The 12,474-nt window shown below is 34.3% G+C and overlaps 1 protein-coding gene across 1 annotated transcript; it reads right to left on the minus strand.

Moving 5' to 3' along the window:
• Positions 1 to 8,390: 8,390 nt before the first annotated feature.
• LOC145104898 (uncharacterized) lies at positions 8,391 to 10,747 on the minus strand. Its single transcript, XM_079042061.1, has 4 exons — positions 10,516 to 10,747; positions 10,230 to 10,452; positions 9,046 to 10,145; positions 8,391 to 8,935 (listed from the first exon to the last, which is right to left on the minus strand). The coding sequence occupies exons 1-4, from the start codon at positions 10,745 to 10,747 to the stop codon at positions 8,391 to 8,393; spliced, it is 2,100 nt and encodes a 699-aa protein (XP_078898187.1).
• Between the last annotated feature and the right edge of the window lie 1,727 nt (positions 10,748 to 12,474).

Raw genomic sequence — 12,474 nt, forward strand, 5'->3', positions numbered from 1 at the left:
TACTGGATATCCAATGTCATCATTGTCAATGTCGATAGCGTTTTAGGAAGTTGATCTTAGCAAATAGATAAGATCATTAAGGGTCTTGTCTTAGTCTGTTTCATAGGATTCCCAAAAGAACTCACTATGTGACTTAGAAAGTAGTTGAGCCACCAACTTTCTCAAGACTTTGACACCCAACTCTCCCGGCTTGTCAATATGTGACTACATCTCCAAGATGTGATCACACCTAGACCTTGCCTTGCCAATAGGGCTTGAGTGACCTTAAACTTTTTAGGAACTTGTGGGTTAGGGAGAATAATTGGAGGAGGTGAAATAAGTATGATATCCATGGGACATCATCTTCATTTAGGAAATCTTGTTTCAAGAGATTTGGGAAGATCATAAATGTCTAGACCAGACATCTTTTTGGGAGATATTCAAGATAGTTGATTTAAAGTCCTTAATATGACACCCAATATGAAATATTAAGGCTAGGACCCAACAAACTATTTTATAACTTAGAAGAGGGATGCCGTAATCCAAGCTATAAAATATTTGAAGGTAGGTGAATGACGATTCACCAATTTCCACCATGAAAAACAAAATAATTTATTAGGTTTTAATTGGATTTGAAAGTCCTAGATCTTTGAGATTCATTGAATTGTTCAAAGGCATGTTTCAATCTCGAGTGTGCCCTTCAGGTTTTGTGACTGGGATGCCGAGGATCACAAAACAAGGTGTGAATAACCATGCAAATATACTTGGTACCCTTAATATTTACCCCTTAATCAGTGTGCCGGTTAACCACACACGCTCCACCGATACTATGATAAATATTAAGTTACCCTTTGCCTACCGTGTTAAGTCCAGGTTAGTGTGCCGGTTAACCACACACGCTCCACTAACGACTTAAGCAAAGTGCAAAGTGTAATTTCATGGGTTAGCACCAAATTCACATTTTCCTAAGTAACTAAGATTGGGTATTAATAAGAGTTTAGTTACTTAGTATTTATCATTAATACTTTTAATGAAAGGAGAATTATAGTCCTTGTCCTACCCGTTCGGCTAACGACCCTCCACCAGTCAAGGAAGCGGTGGGTGAGAGTGGACACCCATTAAACTGCCATTTTATAGGCAGTAACCTTATACCCCTCTTATAGACCGGCTTCGTGAATGAGGCCTACTAATGGTAAGACTGACTTTACTCTTATACATATATATAAATATTATTAACTTATAATATTATAAAGTATAAGGGTTGAATTTTAACTTTTAAAATTCTAAGGGCTAACTTGGAATTAAAGTATTCATAAGTGAAAACTTTTCAAATTCCAAAACTTGAGGGCAAGTTTTGAAACTATTCAAAACTAATTAATTCCATAACTTATGAGTTTAAAGTAGTTTTAATTAAAAAAAAAAAAAACTCTTCAAGTTCCATATCTTGAGGACAAGTTATGGAAGACTTTAAACTAATTAATAAAAAAAATAACTTTTTTTTATTGTAACTTATGGAACTAATTAAGGTTACACTTTTTTTTTTAATTTAATGAAGAGAGTCTTGAACCTCCATAACTTGAGGACAAGTTATGGAGTCATAAAACCATTTAATTAGAACTAGACTCTTCATTTTGTAACCTTTGCCAACTTTTATGAGTTTTATGATTCTTAAATGTGACTTTTCATATAACTTGAGGACAAGTTACAAAAACACACTTTGGAATCAACTCTTAGATTAAAATGGATTGAAAACAACTATTTCACACAACTTTTCTATTAATCTAAGAACCTCATAAGAACAAGATAATTCAAATCATCAATCTTCAAGAAATTAGCATGAACATACAAACTAATACAAATCTTGAAATTATGACAATTATCTTAGAAATTGGATTAGCATGAACATTACCACATCAAAAACAAGTTTATAAGTCCAAAAACATCTTAGGGTAATGTTCCTAGTCCAATTCCAGCCAAAACAATCGAATATATGCATCCAACTCGATTTTTCAGCTACTTTTGCAAGTATAACAAGAAAACAAGCCTAGGCTCTGATACCACTGTTGGGTTTTGCGCATTCTAACACTCCTAAGTGTACATGCAACCCTAAATACCTTGGATCTATGTTTTCTCTATTATACATACAATTATGAACATCCAAGGTATTATCCTAATCTAGCATACAAAATAATAAATATAACAAGATAGAATACATACCTCTTTGATGTAGAATGTCTTCATGAAGCTTGAGTGCCTAGTGCCCCAAGTGTGACACCTCAAATGGTTCACACAACACCAAATACACTTGGAATAACCTGAGAGAAACTTGAACACTCCTTAAAATCGTCTAGCCCTCACACTCACACATTAGTGCATGATTTCTTGAGCCATGGGATTCTTTTATATGGTGGCTATTAGGGTTACACCATGTAACTCATAACTTTACCCATTCCTTATGCTCCATGGATTTTAACCTCCATGGAGTATCCATGGGTCACCCCATGGACTTAGTCCAACATAAGAAATCTTGGATCACAAGCCCACATATATAAGAATGAATGATTTACACAATCAACCCATATATTTAATTAGTCTCCTTTTGATCACTTAATTAATTCCAAATTAATTCTTGATCAATACTAATTAAATAACCTTGTTAATATATTAGAACTTATAATATATTAACCAACCTTAAGTGTTATTTCTCTCATTATAGTCTATCCAAATGCATGATGCCATGCAACCCAAATGGACCATGCCGGGTCGGGTCAAGTCTTACCAATTATAGTTATGGACTTAGACATTAATCCAACAGATGTGATAATTGAGCAACCTCAACATCTCCAGGAACATGAAATCTTGTTTGACTATATGCTTCATATAAAATAAGACTAAAAAAACGAGCACTGTATATCTTAATAGTCTTCTCCGAACGCTTAAAAGATGAGGAAAACTTAGCCCACAATAACGAAGCATAATCAACCTTTATCCCATAATATAGACCAGCCTGAACATAATTGAATTAAAGTGTCTCCTTGTCCAGACCACAACTCCTTCCAATTTAACGACGAATGGTAACTCCAAAGAAATAAACTCCATACGCTTGGAAGATTTTACTTTTTAAAAGCACTAACAAGAGAAATCGGAGGTTGATAGCCCATGCCATTGAACATTTGGGAAAACTGCTTCTTATGTAACCTCTTGTTGCCTTTGGATTCCATCTGGAACGTAACAACTTCAGCCAACTTATTGTATATAGCAGTAGAGTCGGCTTAAGGTGACACCTTATGATCTGATGAGTCAAACACATAACATGCAGATTTATCAGCGTCAGCGTCTACAAGTCGACAACGCCAGCATCACAAGTTCAACAGAGTCAGCTTATAGTATAGTTATTCGATTGAAATATTTTGTATATTAGGCAGTTATTATATATATACATAATAAATATCAAATCCGTAATCTTGGTGATAAGTATCTGATCATTATTATAGATTAGATACAATCCCTTTAATCATGGGATTTACATGTACATATTAGTATATATATACAACATTAGGGCAAACCCTAATGTTGTGAATTGTGGCTTTGTGTCAACTGTCTTTGTGACAAACCCGTCTTCTTGGTGAAGACAAAACCTCTCTTCTTGGTGAAAGGAACATTTGGAGAACTCCTATGTTATTTACTTTCAGTTGATTATTTTGTTTAGATTACTTTTGTTTTTCTTATTCATACTTGAAGTGTATCAATCAAATATAAACCTTCAATTGGTATCAAAGTAGGTTTGCGATACACTCAAGTAACCATGTCATCTTCCTTAGTTCCTAAGTCATCTGTTTGTAACAATATTCCTCAGTTTGACCACTACAACTTCTATGATTGGAAATCAAAGGCCATGAATGTTCTAGACTTCATGAATTTCGATATGCTCAACGTCATCAACAATGGTCCTATAGCTGTTTCACATCAATCATGAAATAATGGTGCATCGGCAGTAAGCTGAAAGGGAAGTCTATTCCCTGTTATAGCAAGGAAGAGAAAAGGATGTTGAATCTTGATGTAAAAGCTAGAATTGCTATTGGAAACTCACATCCTTTTTTGTCTATCGTTTGGTCCAAAACTGCTCAAGAGATGATGATCACTCTATCATCTGCTTTTGAAAAGTAAATCTCTTCAGACGATGAAGTTAAGTGTCACATGGCTCGAACTGTTGAATCTCACACCGACACCTTACATGACAGCGTTTGGATTCTTAACGCTGATTCTCCTTCTGTTGTTGATAACCTCAAGTCAGAATGGGACGATGCATCATCGTATCAGGTAAAAAATCATCTTAATTTTTCTTCTATTGATAATATCAAAAAAGATGACTCGATCGATCTATTACATTTCAATTTATTGATCTCAAATAAAGAAAAATCTTCTCTCAGTCTTGAGCTAAAAATTCTCAAAGAAAAACTTCTTTCTCTAGAAAAATCACTTTCTATTTTCAAAAAGGAAAACACCTGTATATCGCTTACCAATAATTTTCTTCACACTAAAAAAGAAAAAGTTGTTGAGTATGCTAATCGCACTCAACTTATTTTAGAAATTTTGGGCATCCTCTCACATTAATGTCACAAGAATCATTAATACTCAGATTCCAGATCAGTGTAAGTAAATTCTTGGAAGTGATATTGAAGGTGTTGTATCTTTAACCAAAGTCAAAACTAAACTAACCTTTTATAAAGCCGACTACTTAAAAGAAGATTTTAAAAGTATATTTTTGAGTTCTTACTTTATAAATCAAACCATAATCAATACTTACTGCTTTACTGATTCTAATGACATTACTAAATGTGTTACTAAATTGTCTGCTCTTGATCCTTCTCTCCAACCTTCACATCATGAGTATGTTCTTACCTCCACTAAGACTTTGCTAAAGTTTCCTATATGTAATGGTGAAGTTCATTTTGTAAACGAAATTCTTAGCATATTTCCTCAATGCTCAGTTAGCAATTCTGAATCTAAAGATCAGTCAAATCCTTCAACCCCTGACAACTCTTCAAAAGATCATGAGTCTCATGACAAGGTAATATATAGGCATACCACTGATAACACTCATTGATCCAAAGCTAAATCAAGAACTATTAAATCAAATGATCAAAGCTCTTCAGATTCAGAAGATGAAAAGAAATCAAAATCTAACGATAAAAGGAAAAATCCTGAAATTAAAGTGTGTTATCGATGTGGTGATGCCTCTCACAAAGTCAGCGAGTGCCCTTTTGAAAAGAACACCGTTCGCGCTGACAATATCATGAATCAGAATGATAAGTAGATCAAAAAGGGAAACTTGATGAACAGTCTCACTGATGATTGTTATAATATATTTTATTTGTGATCCTTTGTAAATGGGTTAGTGTATATTTTTTACACTTACTGTACATCTTAGTTTCAGGGTAAAGAGCATATTTGGTATTTAGATAGCAGCTGCTCAAGACATATGACTAGATTCAAATCTCTCCTAGAAGATTTCAAAAACAAGGATGGACTGTCAGTTACTTATGGCAATAATGGCAAGGGAACTACAAAGGGTTATGGAACCATCAAGTGCAATTATGTTATCTTCAAGAATGTCTCTTATGTGAAAGGTCTACAGTATAATCTCATCTCTATCAGTCAACTGCGTGACTCTGGCTATGAAGTTATCTTTAACAAGAAATAAGGAAAGGTTGTTGATCAAAAGAACATCACTATTCTTACTCCACATTGAAAAAAAGACATCTATGTTATGGATATGTTTTCTGCTGACAAATCTCTTCGTCGTTTCTTCTTCTCTCGTGCTCATTATCATCTAAATTGGCTATGGCACAAAAGGCTATTGCATCTGAATTTCAATAATATCTCCAGGATTGCAGGGAATCAACTTGTGAGGGGAATTCCTAAGATGCAATTTGTCAAAGACAAAGTGTGCCCAATGTGTGAAAAAGGGAAGATAACCAAGTCTTCGTTTAAACCAAATTCATGTTCTTCAATCATCATACCTCTTCATCTCCTCCATATGGACGTTTTTGGACCAGTTCTGATTAATTCAAGAGCTGGAAAGAAATATACTATGTCATTGTGGATGAATTTTCAAGGTTTATGTGGGTAGTGTTTTTAAGAAAGAATAGTCATGCCGCTGATGAAATCATTGCTCTCCTTAAATAATGGGAATTCCTCTATGATCACAAAGTAAAACAACTGCATGGTGATCATGGAACTGAATTCAGAAACTCTTCTCTAGAAGATTTTTGCTCTGTCTCGGGAATCTCTCAGAATTTCTCGGCTGTTAGAACTCCCCAACAAAATGGTATTGAAGAAAGAAGAAACTAAACTATCATTGAAGCTGGAAGAACTATGGTTGTTGAAGTTGGTCTTTCATTGTCATTTTGGGCTGAAGCTGTCAATACAACATGTTATACCCAAAACCGGTATATTATTGTTAAACGTCATGGGAAAACCACTTATTAGCTGCTGAAAGGAAGAAAACCAGATATCTCTTATTTTCATGTGTTTGGATGTGTTTGTTACATCTTGAATCAAAGAGATCAACGTGTTGGGTTTTGAGCATTCTAACACTCCTAAGGTGTTCATGCAACCCTAAATACCTTGGATCTATGTTTTCACTAATTATACATGCAATGGTGTTCCAAGGTATTAAACCTATAACTAGCATACAATTGTCTTACACTACACAAGAATCTAGTTAGGACAACATACCTTAATCTTGGAGCTTGAAGTCTTGATGTATCTAGCCTTAAGAGCTTAGCTCCAATAGTGTGGAAGCCTCAAGTGGAATCACAACACATCATGAACAAAGGATGGACTTGAGAGAGAATCTCTATGTACCCAAAAGCCACCATGAACTCTAAGAATGCACTAGTTACGATTTTGGGCAATGAAGTATGTATTTATATGTGGGATTTCTAGGGTCATGGATATAACCCAAATCCATACTCATGGGTCTTATGATCCATGGTTCATGTGGCCCAACTCTTTATGTATTCATACATAAACTTGGTCCAACATGGATCATAAGCCCAACACATATAAATATAACTAATTAACATAATTGGTCCCCATAGATTAATCAGTCTATTTTGATCACCAAATTAATATCCAAATTAATTCTTGATCAATACTAATTAACTCATATGATTTCATATTAATATATTATAACTGATAATATATTAATAAATCATATATAACATCTTCTCTCAAAAGTCCATCCTAACAAATTATCCTGATGATATGCAACCTAAATGGACCATGCTACTCTCGGGTCAAGTACATACCAATAACTAATCCAACAGTCTCCCACTTGGATAAGTCTAAAACTATTATTGCAAGTACGACTTCGTAACGTGACTAGCAATCGTAGCTCTCAAAGCCGTTGTCGAACTCTGAACAAATCAAATGACGCGTCCATTAGATAAGTGATCATATATTCCTCCATTCTAGATATCATATGGACTGAGACATGGATTATAATCATTCTCTCAGTCCATTTGTTGTTTCCCGATTTTCGATTTATGACGACTGACTAATTGAACAAATCAAATCAGTCCAGGCTTGGCCAAGCACTTAGGGGTGTCATCACTAAATCATCGAGGGGCCCACATATATCGCTTTTATCCTTATGAGGTAAAAGGAATGGATAAACTTCGACTCATATGCTTATACTAACTACTTTTTGAATCATACACAAAGGCACGTTTTATAACATCAAGTTACTGATGCATTTTCGTACAATCAATGTATAACCAACTCATAGTCAACAACTCATATCTCTAGGTTTGAAGAATATAAGATATTATCGTCTCATGATTCACTCATGATAAAATCCATGAAGTGATTCAAATGAGCGTGGGTTTAATCCAATACTCAGAACTTATGAGCACTCATGAATGTTGTATCAACCATTGTTATGTCTAATGCACCATAGACAAATCTTACAAGCCAGATTCATGACAGTCTTGATTCATATCTACTTCCAACATATGACCGACTGTGGATGGTTTGAATAACTTAGTCATTCAGGAAGAACGACCTAGTTATTCTGGAAGTCAAAACATGCAAAGTGAAAAACAAGAATAATACCAATCCTATATGGCCCCAACACTTTGAGAGTAAATAAAAAACACCTTTTATCTAAGCACCATATTGATTACTCATTATTCAATGTTTCGATTTTATCAACTTAATACTTGAATAAAAACAATAGTCATGCCATGCACCAAGCATGCACACTATGTTTACCTATGGTCAAGGGCGAAGCCAAATTTTCTTTTTAGGGTGTTCCTCATAAATTATTAAACATCCAAAAACTACAAACATATATAAATTATCAAACAATCGCAAACGTCAAACATATATAGATTACAAATTCACTAAGGTCGTCGACGAGTTTTCATTTTATCAAACATATTGCTGATATCTTGATTGGAAACATCCACAAAAACCTCTTTTTCGATATAAGCAACCAAGTTATCATTCATCCATTGATCTCCCATTTTATTGCGTATCCTGTACTTCACAATCTTCATAGCGGAAAACGATCTCTCGACTGTTGCTATTGAAACCGGTAACGTCAATGCTAATTTGATGAGCAAGTAAACCATAGAAAACACTTTATCCCTTTTTGTTTCAACCATCTTCTGTGCAAGATCACCAATCCCATTTAGATTCAAAAACTCTGACGAATTCAACATATTGAGAATATAAGTTTCCAGTTGATCATTAAGTATCTCCAAATCCATATCTGAAAAATCATTTGGATATAAACGAGCTAGCTGAATTAATTTGTTTTTATTAAAAGCAGCAAATGAGTTATTTGGATTGATACACACCATGAAAAGAAGCAATTTGGTGCCAGTCTCACTAAAACGACTCTCTAGTTCTGTGCGTTGCAAACCAGTGTCATCGTAGAATAACTCTACATGATAGTAGTGTAAGTTTGTCATCTTTGGATATTTTCGTCGTGACCGTCCAATAAGTAAGAACATTGCATGCATGTTGCAAACATCAATCTTGTGTTTTTTTTACCAAACAATGTAGTCTGAGTGAGCATAGAATCCCATCTATTATCCCTCAAATTTTGCAATTGCATCTTGCAAATTCTAACCAAGTTCATTGCATTTACAATATCTTGATCTTTCCTTTGCAATGCTTGGGACAACTCATTAGTAATACCCAATAATTGTTTCATGAAGTGCAGAGAAAATATGAAATCAAAGGTCTGCAAGGAGTTAATTAACATATCGGCTTCATATTTTTCTTCTGGGGTTGCTCCATCTTCCGCAATAATCTTAAGAACATCTAAAACCGATGGAAACAATGTAATCATACTTATCAAAGTACCATAATGGGATCCCCAACGTGTGTCTCCCGGTTTGATAAGAGATGTTTCTTGATTGAGGCCTCGACCGCTTATGATTTTGCCTAAACCAAGTGCTTCAATTACTTTGGAAGCTTGTTGTTCTCGAAGACGGTCAAGACGCTTGCAAAAACCTCCAACAACATTCACAACATTGGTTAGCAACATAAACAAAGAAACTATTTTTGAATTATTTTTTGCCACTGCTACAAGAGTAAGTTGAAGCTGGTGAGCAAAACAATGAATATAATATGCACTTTCATTTTCATTCAAAATCAAATTTTTAAGACCACCAAGTTCACCTTTCATATTACTTACCCCATCATAACTTTGTCCGCGCAAACTGGAGATGCTCAACCCATGTCTTGAAAACAAATTATCGAGTGTCTCTTTAAGTGTAATAGCTGTAGTATTTGGGACATGCTCAATACCTAGAAAGCGTTCAATTACACGACCTTCTACATCTACATACCGCAACACAACACTCATTTGTTCTTTAATCGAAATATCACGAGATTCATCGACAAGGATAGAGAAAAAAGATTCGCCAATATCATTTATAATGAGCTTCATTGTTTCAATCGCAACTACATGAACAATGTCTTTTTGGATATCTCGTGAAGTCAACTTCAGATTCAAAGGAGCATTATTGAAAGTAACATCTTCAATGCTTTGATTATGATCAACTAGAAATTGCAACAACTCTATAAAGTTTCCTCTGTTAGTTGAAGTTTCACTTTCATCGTGGCCTCTAAATGCAAGACCTTGTCTTAATAGAAATCGAATACAATCAATTGATGCATCCAATCGTATATCATAGTCTATTGAACTTTATGTTGAATGCTTTGCGAACGCAACATCAACGCGTTGTTTGTTGTTCAATAAATCCTTGCACTTGGACCAAGTTTGGTTGTGAACACTCTTGAAACCTCCAAGATGTTGATTCAACTTTTCTTTATGTCCCCAATTTTCAAATCCCACACTAACAAACGTTTCAACGCCTCCTTGTGCTCCAACATATGGTTTGAATAAATAACAATATAAGCAATATGCAACATTTTGAGTTACACTATATTCTAGTCATGTAGAATATTCTTTAACATTAAACCAATCAACATTGAATCTTCGTGGTTTTTTGCCAAAAAGAGTGCAAGGAAACTCGTGAGATTTAGGTTGGCAAGGCCCTTTTAAGAGGTATGTTCTTCGAACTTCGTCTCGAACATTAGGATCATAATCTAAAATCCTAGTCCTCATTCCAGGGTCTGAGGGAAGATCTGGTAAATTGATTTCCACACGGCTATGTTTAGAAAAATCAACATTAGATGTCTCTGATGAATCCAAATTTTTTCTCTTTGTTAAATATTTCTCCATGCCTATTGAATGATAAGTGATTAATAAATAATAAGTAATAAATAAAAAAAAGTCTTGTTTCTTATAATAAACACAATAACTAAATAGAAAAACAAAAAGAAAATATAGGTTCTACTTGGTCTGTTCATATGTTTACAGAGAGAAAAGAAAGAAAGATATAACAATTAACAAATATGTATACTCAAACATCAAAAAGGCAAGATATAACTTTTAAAAAATATGTATATTCACTGTGAGTTGTGACTTTCTCTTTTCATTACAGCAAGTGCAAGTGTACTATATGCAAGTGTGCAACAAAAGGAATTAAATAAAAAATGGTGGGGCTCGGTTGCTGTATCTTTTCCCATAATTTAAATAACATAATTTATACAATAAATAATAGGATAATAGGAATCATATCTACTCCAATTCTAAATAAACAAATTAAGGGAATTCCAATTGCTTTGCTACCGACATATACAATAAAAGTATACCCAAAATTCTTTGAAAATATAAAATATTAAGATATAATAAGTCAATAACTTGTTGCTTTGCTTGCTTGCTCGATCGCAAACTTCAATTAAGCGAATTAGAAATTTATAAGACGATGCTTGGTTGTCTTGCTTGCTTGATCGCACTTTTCTCCATCTAATTTCCTGCTATTTTGATCTAATGAGATTTGAGGTTCAGACTAATTAAAGCGACGAGAGTGGGCCTGGCTATTTGGGCTAGTAAAAAAAAATTTAACAATTAATAATCTAAGGGTGGGCCTGGGCTCCCTGTGGCCCCAACGTGGCTCCGCCATTGCCTATGGTCCTTTCTTTTGTGAAATAGATCAATTGAACACGACTCCAATGATGCTCATTTCACAATCCCAATCCCTTTTGTAAATGTAAGAATACCAAACTCTTGCCATTTACTGTAATATGTTAGATTCTAAACTTATATGCAATGATTCTCTTGTAATGACTATGCACAAAAGTCACAAAAACTTGGCGACAGACATTACAAAGTATTCCAATGGAGAGCAATTCCATGGAAACGAAGTCTCAAATTCAAAGTACATTCCTTTGAACATCCTTCTTCGCACTAAGTTTTCTAATCTATCAAAGAGTAACTTCCACCTATGGAAACAATTCCATATTACCATTTTGACTATCACTTCTGAACAAGAGTTTCCTCTTTTCAGAATATGTCAATATGGTCCTAACTATATACTTCCAACTATCCATGAGCAACCAATCTTTGGTAAACCTCAGATTGTCCCTGACAATTGCTTAATCATTTTAGTCATATCCACTTCTATTCCTTTTTCCCTCCTAATGCCCTAGGCATTTGGAAAATTTAGAATGGATAAATATTATAGCACATGTAATCAATCCTATACCCGAAGCATATGGGACATGATTCATGATGTCTCACATAAAGACGTGATACTTGACCAGTCTTTTGCTAAAATATTTTTATTTGCCATGTTCTCACAATTCGGACTATGAAGAGGGATGCTGTAATCATAATCGAATTTTGAAAACGCAACATATATAAAATTTCCTTATGTTGAACCATTCCAACATAACATTCATATATATCTTTGACTAAAGTTGATTAAAATCTCAATATAAGCTTGTAGAATTGGAATGAAGTATAAATTCCTCTCCCTTAATTATAGCAAAACAACCTTTTCAAACACGAATTGAAACTTTTGTTTTCTATAATTAACATTGCTTACTTGCAACACTTAACATAAT

The sequence above is a fragment of the Lactuca virosa genome, chromosome 4, assembly GCF_052849685.1.
Source record: "Lactuca virosa cultivar CGN04683 chromosome 4, Lactuca_virosa_CGN04683_v6, whole genome shotgun sequence".
NCBI lineage: Eukaryota > Viridiplantae > Streptophyta > Magnoliopsida > Asterales > Asteraceae > Lactuca > Lactuca virosa.

Bases quoted from the DNA above. Each gene is read 5' to 3' on its own strand.
- LOC145104898 (XM_079042061.1), bottom strand. From the start codon at position 10,747: ATGGAGAAATATTTAACAAAGAGAAAAAATTTGGATTCATCAGAGACA. The intron at 10,146-10,229 runs GTTCGCAAAGCA...ATTTCTATTAAG, and splicing joins AAACAACGCGTTGATGTTGC to ACAAGGTCTTGCATTTAGAG. The intron at 8,936-9,045 runs GTAAAAAAAACA...ACTATCATGTAG, and splicing joins CACTCAGACTACATTGTTTG to AGTTATTCTACGATGACACT.